At 41.9% G+C, this 26,874-nt stretch overlaps 2 protein-coding genes across 4 annotated transcripts; both read right to left on the reverse strand.

Annotated features, from left to right (window-relative positions):
* Positions 1–745: 745 nt before the first annotated feature.
* On the reverse strand, positions 746–7,103 carry LOC110978778 (thiopurine S-methyltransferase-like). 2 transcript variants are annotated; one of them, XM_022234053.2, is made up of 9 exons: positions 6,892–7,103; positions 6,437–6,535; positions 5,435–5,527; positions 4,401–4,533; positions 4,226–4,278; positions 3,885–3,959; positions 2,518–2,603; positions 2,268–2,312; positions 746–1,862 (listed from the first exon to the last, which is right to left on the reverse strand). In XM_022234053.2, exons 2-9 carry the CDS (start codon positions 6,517–6,519, stop codon positions 1,750–1,752), a joined length of 681 nt encoding a protein of 226 aa, XP_022089745.1. In that variant the 5' UTR covers positions 6,520–6,535; positions 6,892–7,103; the 3' UTR covers positions 746–1,749. The 2 variants fall into 2 exon arrangements, with proteins under 2 accessions (XP_022089745.1, XP_022089744.1); XM_022234052.2 differs by having other exon boundaries at positions 6,437–6,566; positions 6,892–7,102.
* A 968-nt stretch (positions 7,104–8,071) lies between these two features.
* Positions 8,072–24,335, reverse strand: LOC110978699 (monocarboxylate transporter 13-like). Of its 2 annotated transcripts, none has more exons than XM_022233902.2 (7): positions 23,521–24,335; positions 15,662–16,022; positions 14,963–15,259; positions 11,871–12,220; positions 10,555–10,780; positions 9,935–10,078; positions 8,072–9,480 (listed from the first exon to the last, which is right to left on the reverse strand). In XM_022233902.2, exons 2-7 carry the CDS (start codon positions 15,906–15,908, stop codon positions 9,245–9,247), a joined length of 1,500 nt encoding a protein of 499 aa, XP_022089594.2. In that variant the 5' UTR covers positions 15,909–16,022; positions 23,521–24,335; the 3' UTR covers positions 8,072–9,244. The 2 variants fall into 2 exon arrangements, with proteins under 2 accessions (XP_022089594.2, XP_087005072.1); XM_087148946.1 differs by lacking the exon at positions 23,521–24,335 and adding an exon at positions 19,865–20,343.
* Between the last annotated feature and the right edge of the window lie 2,539 nt (positions 24,336–26,874).

A 26,874-nucleotide genomic window follows, 5' to 3' on the forward strand; every position in this document is an offset into this window, starting at 1 on the left:
TTTTCTATGGGCGCGTATTTGGAGTTGTGCAACCTGAAAAGGGCGAAGAGCGCCCTCCAGAGTTAGACATATGAGTAACAACATAAAAGTATGATTATACGGTCCTGCATCCGAAAAGCTGAAAAAAATAATCTTTATTTTAGGAAACGACGCCCAGAAAAGGTCTTCAGTGTTATTTTGCTTTTAGGCTGGTACGTACAGTGTGCATAAATTTCAATGAGCCACATTTCTTGACCCGTTGCCAATCGTACTCGCACACAAATCAATTGTCCCGTTCGTCTAGGACCTCATGAGGTGAACCCAAATTGGAGGTTTCCATCTTAGCACCTAGCGCAGCCTTTTCGCCTCTAAAAACAACTAGATAGGGCCGGGATGTCTGTCCCCTCTGTTGCGATTGGTGAATTTCAATTCACTGTGCGGTTTGAAGCCTGCTGTGTAGCAGTCTTCATATTATACCATGTAAATGCCATTACCAAAACACAATTAGGTATAATAAGCACCTGTCTTAATGTTACTGTTAAAGAAAAGCCTGATTTTGAAAGGAAAGTTTGCCAGTGCAACTATCAAGTGGCTTCCAGTTCGTACACGCGTGGAAGTTAAGATCTTAAGTTACCTGACTGATTCGATTGTCAGACTCTGTTGTGCTTATGACTTACACAATCAGGATACCTCGAGTCTTCAACCGGGTTCCTCCGTCGTATGATAAACTTAACAACAGGGCAGTTATTGCTGGACCAACGTGGAATTCTTTGCCAAACCAGTAGAAAGATATTATTACGAATGAAAACGAGTTCAAGTGTGCAATCAAGACGTACCTTTTTGATAAATGTTATAATTAACAAGGTCTTATACATATAATTTTACGTTTTATTAATCGTGTGGTTGAACCTGTAATTTGCATGTAGTTTCGTAGTTTCAAATTACAATTTTAATTGTAGTTTTTATATAATTGCCATTGTGTAATCATATTTTTTGCTATTTTGATCTGCACAGCGTTATTGAATATTAATAGAAATGATGCTTAAGAAATGAAATAAATGTCTGAAAAGCAAAGGTTAACCTAAAAGGTATGTACAGTTGGTACATACAGTTGGTACAGGAATAGGCCCTGTAAGTTAAGTTGCATTTTGTCTAAAAATTTATTAAGAATCAAGTTTAGACACTGAGGTACAAGTTTAAAGGCGCTGTCTTAGTGATACTCAGTTGAAAGATAAGGTCAGCTACAAGTATAACCTCACAATATACATATGAAGCTTTAATTAAAAAACAGTTACGCCCAAAAATATACAGGTATACGACTTGTATATAAAGTCAACTTTACAGTTTAAAAGACAGTTAAGTCGTACTTTGTCCAATTATTCCTGTTAACTAATAACTGTTGTCTGCGACTTTCAGGTCGACAAATTTTATACCAATTAAGCAGTTTTGGTTTCCTTCCTCTTTGTGAAATTGGGCATTACAAATGGGAAAGTTCTGATTTGTTCATGAATAACGTTCAAACCCATTAAGGTTGGTGTTCATCCTCTGATATATCATATGCATGACTGTACAGAGCTCATCGTATGTTATTTTAGTCAAAGATCGACAAAATTCGGAATGAATTTCACAACACAGAGAGGTTTGGTAGAGGCTCTGGAGAGACGTTTCTACTTCTGGACAATTTCTCAGCGGTGTCAAACTATGCAACTGAAAACTTCATAGACGGGCCTGAGAAGCACCTCTGAAACTTGTCATGACCAGCTTCGTTGGTTATTTCTTGGTTAACAGGGTGGTTAGTCCTGTCATAGTGTCTAGGCCTCTGCTGCGCCATTTGTCACTCATCACGTCGGTGACCTCCAACGATTCGATGTCCCAGCCAGCAGCTGGAGGGGGAGAAAGAATTGTGGAACCTACATTACATCGCAAATAATTCATTTCAATAGAGGGTTTGCATGGCTGCCATCTTGCAGGACAGTGCTTTTGTTCCACAGGGTGAGCACAAAAGGAGGTTTCCATGTGGACGAAAAGAACTGCCATGCAAGACGGCTACCTCTCTTAGTCAAACGAATGTCACGACGCAGATAAAAGCCACTTTAATAGGAGGAACGCGTGCGTTTTTATACTTTTCTGTTAAAAGAAATAGCCCAAAAGGACAGAAATGTTTGATATTGAATGTCAGGGGTTCGCTCAAGATTCACTTCATTTGTAACAGCCGTGCGTTTGTGGCTTTCTGTGCTGGCATGATGGCATTTGAAATATTTAGTCAACAATTACTGAGTTGCTTTTACCATAAAGTTGCTCCACAACTTTTGCCGGAGTCGAAAATGGAGGACCTGGACGAGAAGAAAAACACACTGAATAGTTAGACAATGGAAACCTTTTTTCTGATTGTAGACAGTGATCATTGTGCATTTATTGTTTTTTTTGTTCATGATGAGCCAATTGTGGTTGAAATTAATAATTCCGTGAAACCTACCGTACAATATCCATGATTATTACAAAATGTACAGAAATGACAAGAAGAAAAATAAGTCTTACCATTCATTTTACTTTGGTCATAATCGAATGTTGCCAGAAGACACCGGCCCTTTGTTTTCATAAGTGACGTCATCAGCTCAACGTATCTGTAAGAACGACCCTCACAGGGTATTAACTAGCCTATCAGAAAGACTCACAGTTGACTACTTGGGACTCTGTAAAGATGCTGTTACGTCCTAACTACGAGCTCACCATCCCAACTACAGTACTATAGTTGGGCCTGCCCAACTATAGCACAGGGGTCCGGTGTGCATGTGCCCAGCCTGTGCCAAAGTCATTTGTTTACAATGTCATATCACAGATGAACTGTTACAGTTAAGATAAATTTTATCAAGATGCATAAACTTGGAGAAGGTTGAAAAATGTTCTTCACAAATTGGCGAATAACAGTCGGGACTATCCCAACTCTATAGCTGGGACATACCTAATAGTTCGGGCGTAACAATGCCATTATGGTTTTGGCAAGTATTTAAAAGTAAAGTGGAAGTCTTTTTTTCGCTTTATACCGTGTAAAGCCATAATACCTTCAGGGAACCAAACAAGTCACAGTTCAATAATACTCATCGCCCAGTCTTGAGCGCTCTGCTACTCGTTTGTTATAAAAGCGCCATCTGCCCTGTTACATCACTCGTCATGCTCAATTACAACTATGACTGATCTGTATTTCAATGGGACGGTCTCTGAATTCTGAATGAGACAAAACTACACTCTTTGGAATTTCAAGAAAAGAATTCTGGATTCTTTTCTGGAAAACGTCTTCCAAATTTGCAAGAAAAAAGTCCTTTTTTGAGGGACTATCTCCAAGTATCAGAAATTCTTTACAATGTACCCTCAATTTTACAGCAGCGCTATCTCTTTGCAGTTCCATGAGGCGAGTCCTGGATTCCAACAGGAAAACCTCACAAGAAAAAGCCCTCAAATTTTTGAGGGACCATCTCCCAGTATTAGGAATTCCTTGTGATGTGTCCTCAATTCTAGCATTAACCCTCCTTTGGTTTTACTGCACAAATTTGCACAAATGCCCACAGTCACTGGTGAGCATGTAGTTTCTATATGGAACTCAAACATGCACAGGTTCAGTGTGTACACAGTAGGTTGTCAGCACAAAATGACCCAGGGTCTTTTGTGCAGTCCTCTTCACTGCATTTGGTTTACTGCACAATGACGCACATGAAACAGTGAAGCACAGTTGTTGGGCAGCACAAAAGTGCAATCTGATATTCCTGTGAGGGACTGTTCGTGCAGTGCACAACACAACACCACACAGCTGTGCTTCTTTGAGGTGTTCACCAAATGACCCGAAGAGTGACTTCAGCATAGGAGGGTTAAAAACCTCCAGATTTATGGCAACATATCAGCCCACGTACCTCTGCATATCCTCACGGAGCAAAGCAACAAGTGAACCACGGTCCCATATGCAGTCAAATTCTCCCAAAATATCTCTGTAATCAAAATTTCAGAATTTCACTTTATTAACCTGTCCGATATATTTATCACTATATATGTACACTATATGCAGATATGATTTTGGTTTGAAATGAACAAATACAAAATAGTTATATCAATCAAATTTATATTGAGATTCTAAAAAAGTTACACAACTGTTACCGTTTCTGTTCTAGTTTGTTACAAATAACTAAGATATCTTTTCTTAAGGTAAATATTTGAAGAAACACCGATTGGGAAACAAAATGGAAATATTACTTACCTACTTAAGTCAAATAGACTTGCTTTGTAAATTTGAATCCTTTCATTTTTGCTCTGAAAACACACAACAAATTAATATCAGATAGTAAGTAAAAGGCGTGAAGATCTCCAATTCATTAACAGAGCCAGCACAATGTGAAAATCTATTCGACCAAAACCTACATGTAGCACATTACCTTGTACAAATCAGCATCACTTAATCCTTCGATGGGACTGGAGGTGAAGTCCAGTTTGTTCTCCTTGTAGAAAGCTTCAACTGCCAAGGGTGAGAGTTCGACTCCAACTACCGAGTGGCCTTGGTCAGCAAGCCTGTGGGGAGACAGTGTGTATGCACACGCCAGGCCTTCCCTGGTTCATGTCTTTCCAAATTTGCCAGGAAGTTTAGGAGGATTTTGAAAGATAAAACGGTCTCTGTATCGAAATGTTTTCCATATCTCCCAAAATGAACCTTTGTGTCCAAGCTAACCTAAATTTCAATTTTTGTTTCACAATTTCAAAGGGGGTTTTGCTGCTTAAATGGTTTGATATCGATGCGAATTTTCATAATCATGAGCCAAATTGTGATGTAATCCCAGAAGGATGGCCTGAATGTCACACTTGTTGATGCTAAAAAACTCCTTTATTTTTTAAATCTGCTGACCTAATTGTTTTTCTTCCTTGGTGACTCATCATTGTGTGAGTGCACGGCAATAAGCAAGTAAGAGACTCTTTCTCAACCTGTTTTCATGGATTACATTATGGGTTTGCGACTGAGCAGAAAAAACCCTATGCACAAAACCATGTCTTCCCTGTATGACATCACAGTGACAGCGCCCTCAGTTTCCAGGACATGCACAGCATTGGTATTATTAAACGCTTAAAAAGGTGCATTTTTCCATTCACTTAACCTGATACGGATTTCCAATCGTTTTCATACATTGATGAACAGAATAAAGTTGCAGAAAAAAGTGTGTTGAAAGAACATTTCACTGCAGCAAACCTTTAGGAAAAGTAGAGCCTATCTAGTCCTAACTTTGGCTGGAGCATCATTTTTTTTAAGTTTTTCAGTGTAAAAAAAAATGTGTGATTAATTTGTAAACCAAAAGTAGCAGAATTTCCAACAATTTCCGAAACCTCAAAGTAAAAATATGGTTCAATGAATACATTTTCTGGAAAAGAGGCTAGGAAATTAGTTTTCTCACAAGTGAGATAGAATTACTACACCTCTCACCATTTCATGTCTTCTGACTTTCCACAAAGTGGTACCAATATCCTGCATTTCTCTTGCCCCGCTGTCATGTTTGCCATATACTTAGACAGCGTTCTGAAAATTGAAATGAAACAACAATTACTGAATCATTATTAAGTCGGCAAGGCCATTTTTATGGCTGTTGATAAGTAGTGACAGAAACTTTTGCAGATTTTTCTTGTTTTTGACCTTTATTTGAGTACAGCTTGAGCAATGAAGTCTCAAAACCTAAGGTGCCTTCCATTTTTTGTGTATTTTCTGCTAGCTGGTACATGTATTTTGATGGAATAATGTTGAGACCAACTGCCGCATGGCTTCTGATTCAATTCAGATGCGATCACTTACCACTGTTACAATAAACTAAAAGTAGGACATCCGTCCAAGCTATAGGCCTAGTTGGCAGAGAGTCCCAACTATTTTTGACAATCCCAACTACGGTGTCACAATTGGGTATGCTAAACTACAAAGATGCCATATCACATGCACAGTCGCAGATACCTGAAGAATTACATGTAAGGTGGACAATCTTTTTTTTAGAAATCTGCAGACCGTACTTGAATCATAGCCGCACTATATGTCATCCCTTTCTTACCAACGAAGGCTCCTTTGGTCGGAAGTGAACTTCACTGGTTTACGAACGACTATAAAATGCATACGTACATGTAACAGTCACATTCACCATGAACAAAATGAACACTCCTGACCAATATGCTCTTTACAATGATGAAAGTATGCTTCTGCTCAAAGGGTATAGAGTAACCAAGAGTGACATCATTTTAAACCAGGGTGCGACATGCAAATGAATGGAGTAACCATAGCTCCATGGAGTAACCCTCTGTGCCAGTTCACGCACTGCTTTGGTTCTTGCGTGTGATGTTAATGTACGGTATGAATTCACTATGATACCCAGATGAGACTGTCATATGCTGTAATCATGTTGCTCATGAAGGAATAAAAAAAATGAATGGCTCAACCGGGACTTACGGATTGACTTTTGGCATATGAAATGTGATCTGGTTGTTGACCCATCGTTGCCTCCAATATTCATCATCCATGACTTTGGCCATGCTGGGTCCAAATAATCTGCCAATCCATCGAAGTGAAAGCTCTTAAACTATCAGCAAAACAATCAATTTACCACAATAAATTTCACAAAATAATGCATGTTATGTCATGTCAGTTTCACAATTCATAACCACTGACTGACTGAGTCTTGGGAAATCTTGGAGGAGCTTTTCCCCCAGAATGTCAAACTTGTGAATTTCCAATGATGTTCTGCAGTGCTGGACTCGAATGTATCAGAAACATGACGATTGTTAAACATGTCATGGGCTATTCGTAGCCCTATAGCCTAGAGCCCTTCATACGGTGATCATAGACTTTATAGGGCCTATGTCCGGAAACTGGGCAATAGACCCCTAAGTAAAACCAACGCTTACGTTTGGAGAAAAATTTCCACGAAAAAAATGAAACGACGGCCGCAACAACTCCAATTTTCGCTGGCCTCCCTGTAATTGTTTGCTCACGATCCCAGTTGCTGTTCTGTAGTTTAAAACTGCCAACTCATGTTTGTCGATCGACCGTCCGGTCCCAATCATTCACCGCGCCGGCGTGCGCGCTACCTTGGCTTGTCCACACACAAGTCTATTTGATTGCATAATTTTGCAAGCCATTGGCTTCCCTAGGCACACGCGTGATATTCAGCCGCAGCCACATTATTTTGGACACAGACTTATTACATAAAAGGTGACAAACCGCCCTCTGCAGCTCTGCAAAGCGCCCTCTATACGCCGCTCTCCAACTTGTGCTACCCATCCAGACGGCAATGCAGAAGAACGTACAAGGACGCCGCCATGTTTCATGTTGCTTGCCCCAGCGACTGATCATAACCGGTTGTACCTTCCGGCGTTCCAGAGGCCGTCTCACGAACAACCAAATCGAGCTATTTGTGAACATACGAGAGCAAGCCACCTGAAACTCAGCCATTTTCGCATGGACCACAAAATCGCATTCAAAACTGAATGAAAATTCCAGAAATCAAAATCAAAACTAAGGGCAAATTCACTCCTCGGTATAATTTACGCACAGTTGGCCCGAAAATTCCATGAAGCCGTTTTTGGATTGTAAAAAGAAATCCAATCTGGCCCTTGTAGATTCAAAACGATACGTTTGAAACATTTGAAAAGATAAAACAGGTAGCAGTACCGAAAAACAAAAAAGTAAGTGTAATTTGAGAGCACATGTAAAGACAAACTTCCCACGAGACGCCATTCTGAAGGGCCATTTACACTTGACTCACGCGGCTGCCTTAAACTGAGCGCCCGCCTGCACTTCGGCAATTAAGACTGTTACCTATTGGTAAGGGAGGAATTTCACGCGTGCGCACTGTCTGCGTGTGAACAGGACGGCCCTGTAGTAATGGCTTGGCCATCGGATTTGCCTATAAAAATACAGGCAATGCACAAGCGTCATGGACGCGCTGCCATTCATCGTTTCGCCCATTGTTTGCTGATACTTTTCAAAATCATGGCTACACGCACGAGATTGGTGGTCTCTGCGTTCTGTGGTTCGGACCTATCCAGCCTTTTACTTCAAAGAATAAAGGAGACATCAGATAGATTTATTACGGTTTTCCATCCGTACATGTGCCAGTAAAATCATTCCTGTATAGATTTTATTTCATATTATTCTCAGACGCAAGGACACACAGCCATTCGAATATAAAGCACTGAGGAATCAGTGCATTTTTATAAATAGCTAAAGTACATGTACTATAAATATTCGTTGGCACACACATTTGTTGCAATATACTATACATCATTCACAGCTACCTTTTCCTTACACAGTTGTGAATCTATCCTGCGGGTCATAATTTTTACTAATAATTATTCTACCTATACGTTATATTTTATAACTTTTTGTGTTTTCTAGACTTAAAAGGAACTATTCTATCCTATTTTATCCTTGTGAAGGTATGGTATTATCAGAGCCATTTCAATCAGTGCCAACATTCCCGTATAGTTTCTTTCTTGAGGAAAGAAATAAATCCGCGTTTATGCTAAATTGTAATAGCTGAGAGAACAGTGTCGTTTAATTCTCTACAAAATACAAACTCCCCACAAGGCATAACGAGTTTTAAAATAAATGACCGTCTTTGGTCACAATACACTGAGTAGGTTGGCCGTCCGGCGACAGAGGGCACTCCACTACGCAGTGTTGCAATCGAGTCCATCACATGTCAATCACAAAGTCATTCATTCTTAAGCCAATTCACAAGCTATTCAAATGAGCTGTGAAAAAAGTGTTTTTTGGTCATTGTTAACCCTTATGCCTAAGACTGGCCTTGTAAAAGGACTTGTGACGGGAATAAGTTGTCAATGGACTTAAGAAAGGACTTGTAATGGACTCAAATACCACACTGCCGCAACGGCGGTGTTCCGCTGGCCAGCCGGTACATAGCTAGGCTAGATTTGTTTTAAAGCGACAGTTGTGTTGAAATCCCCCGACAAACCTGCAAGTTGTGGGCAAAAGCTTCGTCCGATCACTTTCGACTTCGTCATAGTGATTTTGGACACAACTTACTGAATTTGCTTCGTCTGGTTTCCTGACTTGCAAGTTCCTCGAGTAGTCAGATTAATCCATTCCGGAAACCAGATTAGAATTTGCTGACGTATTCTGAGTTGAATTTATAGTTGAGGAAGCCATCCCGTACGATCTCCTGTGCAATCTGTCTTTGTAACAGCACCCTGAACAAGATAATGAGAGGTATTTGAAGTCAGGTGTCCCTCAAATTTAATTCATTGCTTGATAACCGTTGGCTAGTCGTTTCCGCTGGCGCTCGAGCTGTGACATCTCCATGATATTAGACGACTTGCCGTCATCACCTCCTTCCCCTGCCTTTGAAGATCGTAGCCTTCTGCATAGTTGGACGCCGGGAACGAGGAGGAAAGTTAACATGGCAACCTCGAAGACAGCTGTGTTGACGTAGAAGTCGACGATGTAGGATTTGCTGAGGTCGTAGACGAGCCCTGGGAAGCGAATCGAGGAAAATAAAGGCGTAAATCGGAACATTCATTTTCTAACGGGTGAAGTTTATGGGCGCGCCGCATTTGGAAAGGGCAATGTGTATAATTTTTATGGCTCTCGACAATTATAAATTTAGGTAGACCCACATTTCCCATGCAGTCTTCTGCAATAGATTCTTCGTCTAAATCGCGTAGCAAATGTTTTCAGACGGGGAATTGCATTTCTGTTGCAGCCGTCAATCAAACCCCGGCGTATTATTTTCAATATTGTGGCCGAAGCAAGTACCAACATGATTTTGTTTTCTTTTTACGAGGCCCACTTTTTTGTGTGTTCCTTTTGGGTTCTTAATCACAAATGATGATGTTAACCAACTCAAATGGGGAATACAATTTTCACTTCTGTATCCTCTCCTCAGACAAGAAACCAGAGTAAACAGGGGATATTCGGGCATGTTACCTGCAATTCCAGGTCCGATGATAATGGCGACCCCGGGGGGAACTTGACAGAAGGACCAGGCCTCTTTGGCAGAGTCTCGGTCGAAGAGAGACGTGGTAGTGGAAAACACAAGCGCATTGAAAACTCCGTTGAAGAAACCTATCGCTGTTGGTAAGAAATTGATATCAATAAGCTTTCCCCAAAACTCACTCCTTGCAACCTTTGTCTCAGAATGTAATGGAGGGAAATAAGAGAGATATGAATCATGTTGTTAGGTGACCTCCCTGTACGTTTTTAGGGAGTATGGTGCGTACCAAAATTAACTGGCCTGCACTCTTAATAGTCAGTTTGTCAATGGTTGATCACCCAGCCAGTGAAACTGGGGCTACTATACGATCTAAGGTCAAAATCACTTGGAATGGTATCATAAATAGGTTTCATAAACTAAATATTTAAAAAGAATTACTGTTGGTGCAATCGTTATTGAAATCTCGATAATAATGTTCGATTGAGTAAAATTTGTCTTGGTCCTATCTAATGAAAGATTGCAGCTCCGCTTGTTGGGATATAAATTAAACTAGGTTAAACGTCTGCTCATGAGCCGTGTCTTTCGAAAGTGGGATGTAATCAAAGCAACGTACTCAGGGCGTAGAAAAACATGGCGATAAAACTCGCGGCGAAGGTGCACAAGTAGGTAGCGATGGCCATGACACCAGTGCATATGACGTACATGTGGATGAGAGGGAAGGGTAGTTTCTCGCCCATGACGCCGGCCGAGAATCGGCCCACCATGTCGGCAGCCCCCTTGACGGTCATGATGATAGCTCCGGTGGAGGGCTCGATGCCGATGGTGTCCATGAAGCGTACCTGGCGTGGGGAAGACGGATAGAGAGTGGTATGGCACGACAAGGAGATTTTGAGATAAGTTTGGATTTTGGAAGGTGGTCGTGGGATATTCAATTAACTGCTCAGTGGAAACAGATGGTGGCTTTGATGATACTGAAATGACGATGAAGACAGACTTCAGAGACTTTTCAATAATTGGAGCAAAAAATGGGAGCAGCTGACAGCTTAACCACGTGCACCAAATCTGGATCCGAACTTCTCAATGAGCCAGATCGGTATTTCAAAAAGGCAAGGCCATTCGGCAACGAAGTACGCGCATGAGGTGGCGTACGGCCCTGCCGATAGGATAGATTGTCACGGCTAGTCCTGAACAACCTCGGACGCGCTGCAATTTAGGCATGCTCGGTTGGATTCCGGACTGGTTCATTCGTCTTTAAATTTCATCTTCAAAGAACCCGGCCGGAATGCCTGTACTTTCTTCCTCCGGTGTCATTGTATTGCACTGGTATCGTGACAGGCGTTCAAGAGTCTATAATTGATGTCTTGCAAGCACTTTGACACCAATCTAATGAAAAAGGTTTTTCTTTTCGAGGGAGGGTGGCACCAAAAGTGTTAACTTTCCCGGTAACAAATACTCAGTCGAGGGCTCTGATGAGAGCACTAGCTAAAGATGACCATAACAGCAAAACCCTTGCTGGGAATGATTTCACATTTTCATGGATGTGATTTAATTGATGTATGCCACTTTTGAAAAAGATTTGGTGTGGGAAGGCCCAGATTATGGGGCGGAGTCACACTCATGGGAGAGAATGCTGAAAGAAATGGCCTGTGAGGATTGCATTTTGGGGCATTTAAAAAGCTAACCAGAATAGTTTACATCTTCAGGGGCACATAACATAACTCTTAAGGATGGTTACTTGACGCAAAGGCGCGCACAAACACGTGGCAAATTTGTGACATCAGATCAAATAATTTGCGCCCTGCGAATTAGCAGAAGTTGAACACATTTCAACTCGAGCAAAATCGTTTGTGACGTCACTTTGCTTTAATAGCTTTCACATTCGCCCGAAGTATGAACCAGCCTTTAAAAAGCCGAGTTTTGATAACTTACCAGATGTATGAACGGGAAAACGTATCCTATTCCTTTGAAAAGCTGCCCGAACATGTACAGAATGTAGACCGGGTCGAGCCACAGAGAGACCCGAACCCCGAAGATCTTCCGGATTGCTGGCTCCTTCTCCTGTTTGATCATCTCCGACAACCACTCGCCGTCCACTTCGGTGCTCTCGATGCTGCCCTCCAGCGACCGTGTGTCGTCCTCTTCCTCCAGGGGAGGCTGTTTGAAGATGAGGCAACACGGGATGCCTATGACTAGCGCCAGGGCTGCCAACACCCGGTAGGTATTTCGGAGGCCGACAGTTTCCACAAGGCTTTGACATACGGGGTTCATGACCAGGGAACCTAAAGTTGGGGGAGGGGGGAGAAGTTTTGAACAACTGTTACAATATTATTTTTGTTTTTATGGTAGTCCTCAACACCATCGACGGGCAACTTCGGACCAAACTATGGACAAGTTCAATCATCAAAATTTTGTCAACCACTGGTCGGTTTTGCCAGGTGTCCGGTATAAATATTTCATGCATAGGTTACCAGTCAAAATTAGCCATTGGCAAATAAATGACCATTGATCTAACCTGCCCCAAACTTGAGTGTTTTACTATCATTACTACTCGAATGGTGAGCAAGTGAACAAGTCTGGTCGACAATTCGTCCCCAGACCCCTGATGAGCACTGCTGCATCACTGCATGGTTATCGATGGCCTATTTTTACGTAAATAAGTACTCGAATAATTAACAAAAGCAAAATAAAAAGTTTGAAGTGGCAGCGAATTAAGCAGCGAAAAAAGTAGCAACAGCAACTTGATTTTTCGCAAAAATGATTCGAATGGAGTTGTTCGTGTGGGAATCAATAAGGACTATTCACAATTAAAAGTGCGCCTCCACGCATTTGCAACGCGTTGGCCAATCACAATGCGCGAAATATGTCGATCCAAGGCGTGTTTGAAAAGGGTCGACCGATTTCGCGCGTTGTGATTAGCCAACGCGTCGCAAACTCTTGGAGGCGCACTATTGAGAATCGCCCGTATACGCGTGCGCATTATTTATCAACTACCGTCATTTTCTACATCATCACCATAATCATAATTATCATTATTTGTAAATGTCATTGTCCCCAATACATCCCACTCTCCCTCCTTCAGAGCAACCTCACAAAATGGCATTTTGACAGGGACAAAATGGTTTGTAATAAATCTCTCGTTTTACTTATACGAATATTTATGCACTAAAGTTTAAAGGCATGCATTCTGTCTGGACAGGGAATCATTGCAACATGTCATAACAAAACAAAGTAAACAACAGAGCGTCACAACAAGACGCCCATACGGAGAGAGAAATGATTACATCATTAATAAAGACTAGTGTTCAACTGCTCTAGGCCTACGTGTAAGTTGGCGAATCTAACCGTCTGTTTGTCGGTAAAAGTACACCGTCTTTCTGTTTATTAGCTTTTGCACTATCGCAACGAGATGAATTGATGTGAGCCAGAGGGTACCAGAAAATGAAGTTCGGTAATTCCCGCGGAACACGGCGGAACAGCTAATTAAAGTATGAAACCAGTTAATTGTATAATATCCGATAGTTTAATCTCGCAGCCTCCTTGACTATATTTCATACCCTTCGGGGACGACGGTTTGTAATATTGGGTTTCATAGATGGTGGCCCATAATGACGTACTGCAGAGAAGCGACTACACATGAATAGTTTCGTAACAATGTGCCACACGCCTGAACGGTTGAGATCCATTCACGGGCGAAATTATTATTATTTTACTCTTTCTTTACAGGTTCGTCTACTCTACACTCTGTATACAGTGCGTAGTTAGAGTCACGCGTTTCCATGGCAACAAGAGGTGGGATCAATGCAAACGTAATAAACCGCTCTCCTCGAGAAATAAATTTTAAAATTGGGACCGCTGATAAATTACAACAAAAAGCCGAGCTGCGTGGAAAGTGGACTACGGGCTACTGGCGAGAACATTGTTTCCTTTTATTGAAATGTCAAGTGCTTTTCAATATTTCAAAAGTTGAAAATGCTGAGAGAGGAAATATATCAATCGTTCTCCTGTACACCAGTGCTCTTAAATATGCTAACCGTAATGATTGGCACATTCTAGAAATCCCCAAAAGAGGCACTAGCATACCATCGTTTCATAATGATACATCGCACAGTACTGATGGTTTTAAAATGCCTGTTCTTCGATCATTGTCATAATGCAAAAATATGGGTCGGTTTACAATGACGTTGTTAAACGCTGTGAATAAAGGGATCCTCATTTAGCAAGCTAGAGATGGACATAAGCTAACAGGAATGTGTCAGCGATTGTAGGCACACTAAAGGACAGTCCAAAACATAGGCAAACATATTTGTGAAGTGCATCATACTATAGTGTGATTTTTGTCATTCAATGAAATAAAAATCTGACAAAGGGCACATGCTTAAAAAATACAAAGACTGTGCCACAAGTGAAAAATAATCACTTGGAACATTGAAGAATCCTTAGGGAGGTTATCTGATTCATTAATTCTACACAAAACATTTGACCATGCCACATGTGGGACCAAATGAGGTCTACACATCATTCGCTCATTGGGCAGACCAGGAAAACTACAAACAAGATGTCAGGCAGAAGATTGAATCGTGGGTAAATTTCAAACCAAAACCCTCCTTCACTGAATTACACCTACTCATTTGCATGTTTGTTGCTGTTACTCTTACCGAGTTTATCGTAAACACGATGTTAATCCAGTATCCTCGAAACAGCAAACAAATCAGAAGTCTTGTCACAAAAATAAGAAAAATCTTCTTTGTACTGATCCAATTCCTTTCCTTCCGTATGTTGCAGTATCAAAGTGAATAAATACAGCCTTAAGGCTTTGCATCTCTTTTGGACACTTGACTGACGCAGGAAATGATTTCTATGTTTCACAGTACGTAAGGTTTGATCAATGACCTATTTTTTTACCATTTTGTCGAATTTGCCTGAGTACATAATTATGTTGTGTATAGGCTTCCAGACAAAATGGTCATTGGTTGACGAGCGTTTCTTATCGAACCTCTAGATAAAACTTCTAGTAGTCTTACCAAACGGGATACCAGCGACCAGGACGCACGTGGCCAAAACGTGGTTCTTGACGGGGAACCAGGCACCCGTGAGCACCAGCGGCGGGTTGTAGCACAAGTTGGTGGCGAAGCCGAACATGAGGCTGTAGGTGGCGAACATCCACCAAAACTCGGTGACGAAGGAGCAGAGAAATAGAGCTATTGCCCCCAGGGCAACGCCCACCAGGGAAACCCGCCGGCAACCGAAGCGGTGATAGAGTGGTGTGGAGATGGGGTTACCAACGTAGGCCATGCCAAAGGCTATGGAGCCCACCCAGCCTGTGATTTTGCAGTATATAAAAGATAAATATTGCTTGGACGAGTCTCCAATCTGCCATTACCAGATCTCCACAGTATTAAATATGGTTAAAGAATCTTCCAGCTTTAACATTGACTCTGGTAGTTTGTATCAGCCTCTACACGTGATCAAACTTTTCAAGAATAAACTAATACAGTGTACATTTAAAACGGCAATTTGTAACTCGATATGCTGATATTTGCCTGACATTGGTCAAAATACTGAAACAACGTTCATTCTTGGCAAATTCCTTGCAGAGGTTGGTCCAAATCAAAACCAGTTTGTGAAAAAAGGAAGCAATGTAAAGGTTTTGTAAGACCTATAAAGGTGTTGACGTCCAACAAAAACTACAAACCTGTAGTTTGCCAAGTTAATTCACTTACTTATGGCTGCAGTGCCACCTCCAAACGTATCCAGCAGCGGCAGCAGAAGCTCACCGAAGCTCATAACCATTCCCATGAAGGGGATGTCCAGGATGAACCCGGCCAGGCATATCATCCAGGCTCGTCGGTAGCCCCTCCGTCCCCACCCCTTGTTGAAAAATGGAATCTTCCGATGGAGGGCCTCGCTCTGGTGGTTGAAAGGCAGCTTCTCTCCGCCGTTGGTGACGGCACTGCCGGGCTCGGGCATGCCGGGAAGCTGGAAGCGAGCCGGGTCAATGGTAACTTGGGCTTGGGAGGGGACAGCTGGCGGGCTTGGGGTGTAGAGACTCCTTGATGTGAGTGGAACCCGGTCCTCGGACTCCTGCCCCCCAAAACAAGGAAGCAAAGAATACAAATTCGTGTGATCACAGCATTATCCTGGGAGGTAAACGAGGAAGGTTTGTGGCTTCTTGTTGTGGAGTTGATGACTCCCGATCATAGACCTCTATCATGCAGCAGCCATCTTGCTTCGTTTTTCTACCATTCAAAGCAATGCAACTAAACTGAGGCTGAAAGGAAAAGGAGTCTATTCCCTTTTGTCAATATTGTGAAGCTTTATAATTTTTACCAATTGGTCTACTGGGAACAGGAGTAACATGGCAACATCATGATGAAGGTCTCTAGGGCTGAGGGTTCAATCTAGCAGCGAGCAACATGCTTGTTGTGACCTGGAGCAAGTCACGTTAGTCTTTCTTCCCTGTGTCTATATACCAAATAACCCGTGTATTATGGACACCTTCAAGGGTAGAGGCCGGGTGTCTTCGATACGGTTGTCATACGGTCTAATTTGAGGAACGGGGAAATTGTAAAAGTGCTCTGAGATCGTTGGAAGATAAAAAGCTTGTCATGATACCGAAAGAATAACAGGATTAAATTTCACTCAACAAGATAATTCTCCAGATTAAACATGTTTACTCGTCAGTATGACTGTGTTGTCTGGCTGGCTTAGTATGGAAATAATGTCCTTTTAAAGTCTGTAATATTCTCATCATGACAACAACGTTAACTCTGTTATGTTTCGTGATACCCCTGCTCACACAAATAGGAGACTGTGGGTTAGAGTTCCTCTCCCCCTTTCAGGAGAAAAGGCAAACTCATTTTGGATAGGTATTCGCTGCCCTGCCCAGAGCACTTGATCATGATACTCGAAACTGTCTGACCAAATGAAAGTTTCACCATTAAACCTGCCCTTTTCCATGGCAAAATTGTCCAAACGAGTGATAAAATATCTCTAAGGGCAACTCAGTCAGGGAAACATTGTAATTTGGGTCGCCTATTGGCGTACAAGGAGTCTCAGGCAGACATAAATGGGAAATACTAGAAAAAGTCATTGTCCTTGTGTAAATAAACCCTTCACTGTGAGTTCACACACGAATATACTTCACTTAAGAAAATTCAGGGCCGTTTCCTATGCAGGACATTGATCAGTGACTTGTACATGAAGGTATGTGCTCCTACGCTACTGATAGAAACAGAAAAACCACGGTTGCATAAGGCAGACTGGTGCATAATGGTGGCGCCTTCTGTCAAATTGCAAAATTATTTGACGAAATGTCCCCGTCTCGTCGTTCATCAGGTTTCGTGTATTTACGCAAGCCGCCAGACAGGTTACTGTACACGAATCAATATGCGAGAGTTCAAACCGTGTGTGTGTGTCGCACACTTGATGATTCACGACTTTCCACAACGATTGGCGGAACATTCTAGCTTGAAAAACCTTCTCTCTCTTTGTATCTCCCGTGAAAAAAAGAGAAGATTTAAATTTGCCTGATATCTGGCTGGTCATGTAGTTCGGTCAGCCAGGTAGGTTTGAAGCGATCGACAGCGGCACAACTCAAATTAAATTACTCGTGCCTTGCGTCAAGCGTACTGCAAGAGGGGAAAAAAGACCGCGGACGGTATTGCGGAAGCACCGTAGAGCGGAAACCACTCTCAGCTCGGCGGATGAAGACTCGAATTGCCCCGCCGGCAAAAATGAAACAATTCTCCGGCAAGAGTCCACGGGGGCCTGTAACGAAGCGGGTAAGGTTCAGATCACGCGTGCGATATAACACAACTACAACAGTTCACTCCGTGTCTTCTTTTTTTCCTGTTTTTCATGTCTGTTTTCAGAGATGTTGAGAATTCGATAAGGTCTCGCCACCTAAAGCAATTCACTCGCCTTTAGCGACAATTTGGAAAAGGTACAGGTTTTTTCTTTATCTTTGCGCAAACCAACTACGGATAGGGCAAAAACGAAAAATAACAATTCTTGGGAATGGATTTAAATGTTTATACAGCTTGAAAGTAAACATTCTTTTCTTTCAACACCATCAGATGACATCATCAAGGGAAAAAAGCCATCAAAGAACTGTTTGTGCAAAAAATGTCACATGGTTGTTTAAAGGAGTCAGATTAGCGCAATGCGGTTCTCGCCTTTTGCCTCTGGGACCCGGGTTCGAATCTCGCCTGGGTCAGTATGTGGATTGGGTTTTTTTGATCCTGTGGGTTTTTCCGACATACTTGTCCGGGGTTTTCCTTCCACTGAACATTTTTCCACGAAGGCCGTCCCTCCAAAAGAAACTGAGTCAAAAGACCTTCATTGGTCATCCCAGTTGAATGGTGGAGACAAAAATAAATACCGGTAAACGATGAAAGCTTAACACTCTCTTGTAAACAGCATAACATCAACTTAAAGTTGAACAATAAAACAGTATCAATTTGTACACTTCAAGGTACCGTTTGACAATCTCGGTGGTGATGAGGATTTTATAATTCTTATTAATTAATTAAACATTTAAAACAATCTTTATAATGGTGTAACTCGGCGTTTTGTTAACCGCTAACAACCCCAAACAGGATTAAACGCATCCCCTTTAGAAGATCAAGTCCTATTTCGCCTCTGATGTGCATGTAATGCGATTTTGCCGTCTGACACAGCGAGCATGGTGCGTTAGTATCGATCCAATTGGAATTTCGTGGTCAGTTAAAGCGAATCGACGTTATCGATTAGTGTGACGCGGGCGCTCACATAGCCCGACTTTTGACTCTCCGTTCTTGTTGATGTTGTAGTGAAATTTCGGGATCACAAGTTCGGTCTAATGAAATACTATCTAAATATTGAGAGCATGTCTCTAGATACGATTCAATTTTACTTTGTGCTTGTCTGATATCGTCTCTGACAACCCTCTGCGTCACCAAATTGTATTATGATGGGCTGTATGCCTTTTTAGTCGTTTGAGACTTAAACACACGCTTCTTACTCCTAAAGGAACTTGAAGCGTAAAAGGAAACTTTAGTCTGATTTCTCAACACGTTTCTAAATGCCAATGCCAATAAGATTTCACATTCAGGATGCAATGTTGTCATCGTGTAACCTCGACGAACATGCCCGTTCGTCTCATGCTGAAATGTTAGCACCACGGTTATGTCCTCCACAAAATTGCAAAAACAGTCCAGAGAAAGCGATCTGCTGTCCTGATGTGGTCTGTCATATTTACCGGCAGGTGCTCTTAATCAAATCAAAAGCACAAAAATGGCGGCGTAATTTCTGACGTGCACCTGAGCATAGCAGCGTTGAATTGATTATTGCTGAACCATCGTATGATTTAATAATGTGGTGCACATGAAGCCTAGCGTCTTGTGAGATGGAAATCTTAATTATCCAAACAAAGGCATCGTCAAAAGTCACCATCTTGATATTTTTCTTTGGAGGTGGAACTGTTCTCGTACAGTACTGCGGAAATTTGGGGCAACGGTGAATATGCAGTTTCATGTTAAACCTGCGCCTACTTCCGCAAAGCTGCTCAAGACAGCATTTCAGCAGATTCCCTGGAGATTGAAATGGTTTTCAAAAACTACTTCAATAAAAAGCATCTGTATCTTTGGTTTTCGTCAGAAATGTTAGACTAGTCAGTTTGGTTTGTTACAGTTGCGGGACTATTTCGGCGATTTGTAGTTAAAATCTCATTCGTCTGACTTTTTAACTTTTCCGTAGTCTTAAAATTGATGTATTTCTCTGAAAAATCCTTGTTCGTATAATTTCTTGCCGCATGCAGTTGATTTTATTTCGCCCTCTATAAATTAAAATAAAGCAAATTGTGATTAAGTGATCAGCTTAACCGTGCAATTGACAGGAAAAATCAGATAGAGCTGTTTTCACAGGCAGTTTTGTTAATAACTCACCATTACCAACTCTTCCTCGAACACCATCCTGGTTAAAGAAGACCAAATTATTCTTATTAAAAAAAAAACAGTCCTCCGTCTAATGAGGCGTCCAAAACCTGATGCTGGGAGACTCCTAATTGTTGAACTTTCCGCGTCTCCACGGCATTGTGCAAATACAATTGGTGTCAAGAGCCTTCTCTTGGTCCGCACTTCTCAGATTGAAGACGTTGACTTTCCGAGGTTACTGCGAAAGAGTAATTGGTGGGAATTGCCGGCAGGAAGTCGGCATCACGACTTGCAGTCGACGGAGCAGTTTTTTTTTGGGGGGGGGGCGTCAGCTTCAATCAATCACACATCTGTGCGCAAAGTTTTCTTTCTCATCGTCAGAAGAAGCCCAACATGGCCGACTTTTTACACTTCCTTCCAGTCTGAGTCTTTAGGGGAAAGCCGGTTGTGCTTATCAATTCTTAACATCGTATTTGACTGACAATAACAGAAGTGGGATGAGATCGAGTTTTTACTGGCCTTTTTCCCCCACTCCTTTGAGCCGGACTATTAACAGTGGTGCAAATCGATTGTTGGGCATAGTGACGGTATTGATCATTGAAACAACACTGCGGCAGTTTCCTGTGCAACATCATTAGCACGAGAATAAAGCAATAGTGCAAGATGTTTCATAACCCACTCCGAATTTCCTATACCGCGTCTCACTTATAAACAAAGGCATAAATGTTGACCTCAAGTGTATTTGTATTTTGTTAGGAGGAAAGTTTACGTGTACATGAAGAAAGAAAAATAGACACACGTTAAAATAATGATTTTTGCAGGGCTATGAACGAACCTCCCTTTAAATATAATTAGAAATCACACACAATAACTTGATGTGGCGTAATTGGACATTTGAGCGGATATGTGGTTTATCAGAACACTCTCTTGATCAGTTTTAGCCCTAATGGGCTTTACTGATTTGATTTTGATGAAACTAGGGCTTTTGCCTTATATCTGCAAGGAGACATGGCAGGATTTTATCCGTGAATAAAATATAGTAGATACCGATAACAGGTGGATAAAAGCCGACTTTTGAAACGGTATATTTCTTGATTGAAACTGGTAGTGTATGAAATAAGGACAACATGGCAAAATCGCTATCAAAACTGCCAGTGACTCCGAGTTCATTCGTGTTGGCTTTGATTGTAGTACAATCCTGATAACCGAATAGGCCGATTTCGTCATACCCCATTCAATTATTAGCCCTTCCTATATAAAGTGAATCACAGGCGTTGCTGTCGTATTTTATGTGCGCTCTCGCCTCATCCTGGGGTGACTTTGCAACCGCAATATAACACAGCGAGACTTTTTGCCCGATCACTTAATCAAATCCTCCCGAACCCACTTTTTCTGGTCGGGAAATCAGGAAAAGTACTCAGCCGAACACCCAATCGCTGCCTTGCCTCGGAGGCACGCTAACCTGTATTTGTTTAAAACTGTCACCTGCGAAGAATGGGCTAATGAAACCTTACCAAGTGGTTTATATAGGTTTTTCTACACGGTCTCAAGCGACGGTTTCACGCTCAGATTCAACCCTTTTGGCTACAGTAATATTCCCTCAAAGGATTTTATGTCAATAAATTTCAAACAGTTTTTGTTTAGATAAACTGCGCGATTCCGTCATTAAAGTCAGTTTTCCCGCAAAAAAAAATCTAAAGGCATGCGTGATTGGTACACGCAGATTTTAACAATAGTCTGTGTAAAACCGAAATAAAAAAGAGAAAACCCCATAATCTTTCTATGGATCACGATTGCATCAACCTCATCAGTCCTTTTAAGCAATACGTCAACTAGGCAACGCTATCCCTGTGAGCCTCAAATCGTGTTTTACACTGAGTGGTTTGGTGCCTCCTTCATCAACGCTGACAACGACCCTACGTATGCACCGGTATCTATACCTGCTGCTTTTTGCGCGGTTCCACCAAAATGCATCAGCATTATACACGCACATCGGCTCGGCCGGTCTTAGCCCCGCGGAAGTGAAGTAATTCTCCTGATGTAGAGGATTCGGCGTTCATCCTTGATTAGACGAGGTGGTGAGGGCCAAGCCTTTGTTTTGCGGTATAAGTGTCGTTGCCGGCACTGCAAACGGCATACAGGTACGGTCCCTGCCGCGTGTGCGAGTCACGGGGAAGTTAATTGGGCTCCAGGCGACGAGGGGAAAATTTGCAGGTTTTTGATGATGGTGGCTTTCCCGAGCTACGTCACGCCGGCAAGTTGAGGTGCACTATGTGATGAAAGCATCCCGGTCTGAAATGTCATTCGCTGACACGGAAGACAAGACGGAACGACAACTTGATCGGGCCTGAATGTTTGTCACATCGATCGTTCATTTGGGACAAGCGTAGCACGTAGGCACCGCGTATTTTAGATGTGACTGGGACTAAGCGATCAGACGCAATGAAACTGTGGTTTAACCTTGAGGAATCGAGGAAGAAACATTTAAAGGGAATTTTCACCGAGAGTGGAGTCGAAGCAATATTCTTGCAGACAGGTTATTAGCATGGCCTCTCATGCACTTTAAATGATGGATAGTGAACAGTTTATAGCCACCTGTGACATTTTACAATTTTTTTGAACAAGACGTTGGGATGACAGAAATGAATTACCTTTCGATCAGGTGGCGTGACAGTAGTTTGGTCAGGCACGCCGCATGTTCTCGTGAAAATTGGCGACAAAGTAGGCACGCATGTCAAGGTGTGATAGCTTTGATGATATATCAAATAACTGCGTTTTGTAATACAAGACTGAAGTTTTAGGTCCGGGGGAGAAGTGCTTTATTTTAGGTTTCTAATTTAGTGTCTATCTCTGATGAACCTGCGCGTGATTTGTCACTTTTATACACAATTCTTAACAAACCTTAGCGTATAAACACTGTTCAAACCAGCTTTAAATCTTTTTCCTTTTACGTGTATTTGCAAAACTAAGAAAAAATAAGTCAGTTGATAATATTTGATAATAAATAAAAATCGGTAGCTGCCCATTTCTAAAATTTCTGATGTCTCAAGCGGTCCCTCTACTTCAGAGAGGGATGGTAAATTTCGAGGGAAAAGAAATCACAGAAAGTGGATGCAATTATAATTGAATTGAAATCCATACTCTCCTAGTGGAACCTAGAGCGAGCCCTGTATCTATCTGACCTTATTTCCGTATACGACCTTTCATCTTTCCCCTCCTTTGAACCGTATTTGGTACTGATTTGATGTGATGATGTTACAAGAAAGATATAAAGAAGAAATGTTTGACATATTTTCCGGCTCCATCCTTTCCTTCTGAAATGTCAACCCACGGCAAAGTATAGTTCAGCGAAGGTTCTTTGCAAATAGTGTCAACATTTTTTGCAATAGCATGAGATTACCTACGATTCCGAAGCATATTAGTTTGTAAGACAAATTCGCTACATGTGAACATAATTTTAGGCAATCACTAGACAAAATGTCTGAGCGCGAACAATTTTTGCTGCCACGACCAGCAAATTAATATGCCATGTTAGTAACAAACCTAACAACAAAAAGAGGCTTAAGTAATTGCCATATTGTTAAAATCACGATACCAGTAACACGTTGGAGGGTTGTTCAGGACAACTCACTAGTCAACAGTATACAAGAAAAAAAGATCTTACTTACCAGTTAAATGATTAAGCAGCGATACAAAAGATGCGTAAGACTACATCTGGTCGAATATTCAATAATAAATCGGCTCCCAAGAAGTTTGATCTAGAAATCGTCGCAAAACAAAAAAGGCTAAGTTTTTTAATGAATATCTCTCGAAATGTGCATGACAGTCATGTACTCTCCTCGGCACTGCAACAGCTGCCCTGCTTCAAGGCACGCAGACGACGAAGAAATGGATTGTTCATAAGTCAACGTCGACAGTCTCCACCAAAAGCCTGTGAGTTACTCACTGTCGCTCGTTGAAAACTGTGGCTTATGTATGATCATAAGCGAGATCAGTTTGACAAGCCCCAACTGTCATAAAGTTGACTCAACAGTCAGTGGAGATTTGACGCGGGGAAACTCGAGAGCTTGGCTCTGTTCGTCCAACCAATATTTATGGCTGCTCGTAGAAGTGTGGCACCCTCCCCAGGGAACCCGGGTAAATTTATAGCAACAGATCAGATTTAATGAACAGCGCGAGCTGCAAGTCCCTCCTTCAGACTTAATTGTCTCTTCACGTAGTTCTAAAACAAAGTGGCGCTGTGCTATCTACCGAAGCTCGATCGCTCTGCTGTGGGTGAAGCGACGCTTCAGCGTTGTGGCGAGATCACGGTGGTCTCGAGTGCATCCGAGAGTCATTCGTGAGAAATAAAAATGATAGCCATGGTGATCTTTGCACCTCCTCGATGACAAATCAATGAATGAATCGAGTGGTTGAGTCCGGCCGCGTTTAGGTATCAACCCCTCGGCACGCGTGCTTACCTGTCAAGCAGCGCGGAACCCATGCCAGTAATGTCACGGCGCAGCCGGCGAGTGATCAGAGGACGCATGTCGGTCGGCGCGGCAATATTGACCGTGCCGGGCTCCTGCCAAGTGTGAAATCGACAACAATACGGGGACACGGTTGTAATAATTAAAGGAGAAATGCGCTATTTAATTCCTGTACAGGGAGGGAACATCAGACATCGCAACGTTTATGTCATGCCGACGAAACGTACAACACTAATCTTTCACTTCGCGTAACTATGCTTGGTGTGCGGTTGATATGTCACCTGTGCGGTTATGTTAAAGTATGAGACATTCTTCCGGGTATGGGCTTGACAAGAAACATTTCTTGCTCCGACCGCGGTCCTAAATACTGATGAAATAACTCCGATTCTAGAGTAGAGGTTAACTAGCAACCGATGATGATGGTGTGAGATACCTGGAGAAGAACTTCAACCATTTCAAAGCACTAAATAATATGCTGTCGAAAGATACGTCTGCGATTAATTTCACTGCTACACATACAGACAGATTTCTTCCATCCCATCGCGTTGGATCTTGATTTTAGATTTTCCTGTCATCTGATGAAAAGGTGGAATTACGGCATGCTTTTCACTATGATGCCTTCATACGATTTTTTTGTAATTCATGCTTCGAACTACTGTCATAAAAACTAGCTCCCCTATAAATTGTAATTTTCCAAACGAAGGAGGGAACAATTGAAATCCATTTTGTTGCACCGTTTGAGATTGTAAAAACCAGGTAGGTACACAGACCCAGCATTACAGGCAAGAGTGCTGTGGAAGTAGATTGGCACCAGAAAGACTCGAATCTACGACTGCAGTTTCAATAAATTCCATGGTCCTGATAGAAAGCGTGAAAGGCTGCGAGGATTTCTACGATCTTTTCTTTTGCATCCACTCTTTTAATGGAAACGACCTTCAAACGTCATCAACATCCCAAACCCGTCCCGACAGCACAACACAAAATTAATTATAATCAAACAGCAGTCGTCATAACTTAATAATAAGTGATGTTATTTTTCGACTGCAATTCTTCACTGGAATGTAGGCGTGCAGAGCTTTGCATCTTCTGGTCAGATAATTTCGACTGGACCTTGACCTGGAAGAAAAATTCGCAACTGACTTTGTTGTTTATTATTTTAATTCTTTTATCTTTCATCAAACTTTCTTTTCAGAAAATAGCTATTTTATATTCCTTTACTGAAATTGCTATTGCAATTGTTTGGAAGATAAATATTCAGTTATAAAGGAAATAATTATTATTACCAGAACTTCAGTTCATCGCTCCAATACACCGATGTGCATTAATTAGGTCTATGTTATAAATTAGATGGAAAGCAAAAACCAAATCATAAACCAATACACGGGAACATTCCAAAGTCCACTGCGTTTGTAGCTATCTGCGAAAAATCACGTGCATACATAGCTGGCCTGTCACACCATCGCTTTAGTTGTGACTTTTCTTGCAAAATTTCAGTTGTAATATATTGTTAGACGGCACATCTGACCTAATTTTAGATTAGTTTAAAATTTGCGCGGGTGTCTTCTGGAGGATTCATTGGAGTTATCAACAACAAATCCTTGTTCAAATCATTCGTCTCGGAATTGACGGTTTGGACGGAACCCAGATTCTGATAGTCTAACTAAATTACTGAATCCCGTAGAAGATGAGTTCAGGACCTATAATTCAAGCTAGGCTAACAACAGAGAGTTTAATTGGGGTCTGTTTTCATTCAAATGTCTTATTGAAAGACTTGAAGAAAAGGTGTCCTGCGCAAATAATGTAGGAGGGAGCTGAGATGGCACCGTGTTTTAATTGCCGAGTTGGGGGCGCCGATTTATTGTGTTATGTATACATACCTGTGAGGCGTAGGCTAGACCTGCGCACACAAATATTTGTCAGCCAGTTGAGAAGATCATCCCTTAGATCAGGTAATGTTAAGGGAGAAGACGCATTTTTATTGAAAGATGCGCCAATGTCAGACATTTTCGGATGGCGCCAGGTTTAGAGGTAATTTCATAAAGGTGGTCATGGATATCTCGATGTCATGGGCGTGGCTACGTTGCCAGGGTTTTTCCTGGGCGTGGGGAAAAGCCATGGAAGCAACAGTGGTTCAATTTCGAGGTATTTTCGAGCGAATTGGTGATTTTTCATCACCTCTTTTCGCTTTCGTTTCTTGTTCTCCTTTTTATTTTTTGTCAATTTTGCACGGGGTGGCAAGTGCCCTCTTGCCCCCCCCTCTTGTGACGCCCATGGCTACTACAGTTGACCATGGAGGTAGAACTAGACCAAGCGAAATAATATTGCGTTGTTATGACGATTATTGTGATCTCAGAAATAAACTTCAAAATTCTCAAATGTCCAATCTTCACTAGACTGGTGTCAAGATGATAGCAACCCATGACTAAAAACGTCTCCTGAAGGCTTACTGCTTGAGGCTGCGACGATTTTTACGGCAGAAAATGTCGGGGGCCCGGGGTGTCTGCCCCCGGCCCCAGCGCCGTCGTGACACGTTAATTGGTGACAGCGCCCTCA

Source organism: Acanthaster planci, linkage group LG18, assembly GCF_054643075.1.
Source record: "Acanthaster planci isolate LZ-2023a linkage group LG18, COTS_SCS, whole genome shotgun sequence".
NCBI lineage: Eukaryota > Metazoa > Echinodermata > Asteroidea > Valvatida > Acanthasteridae > Acanthaster > Acanthaster planci.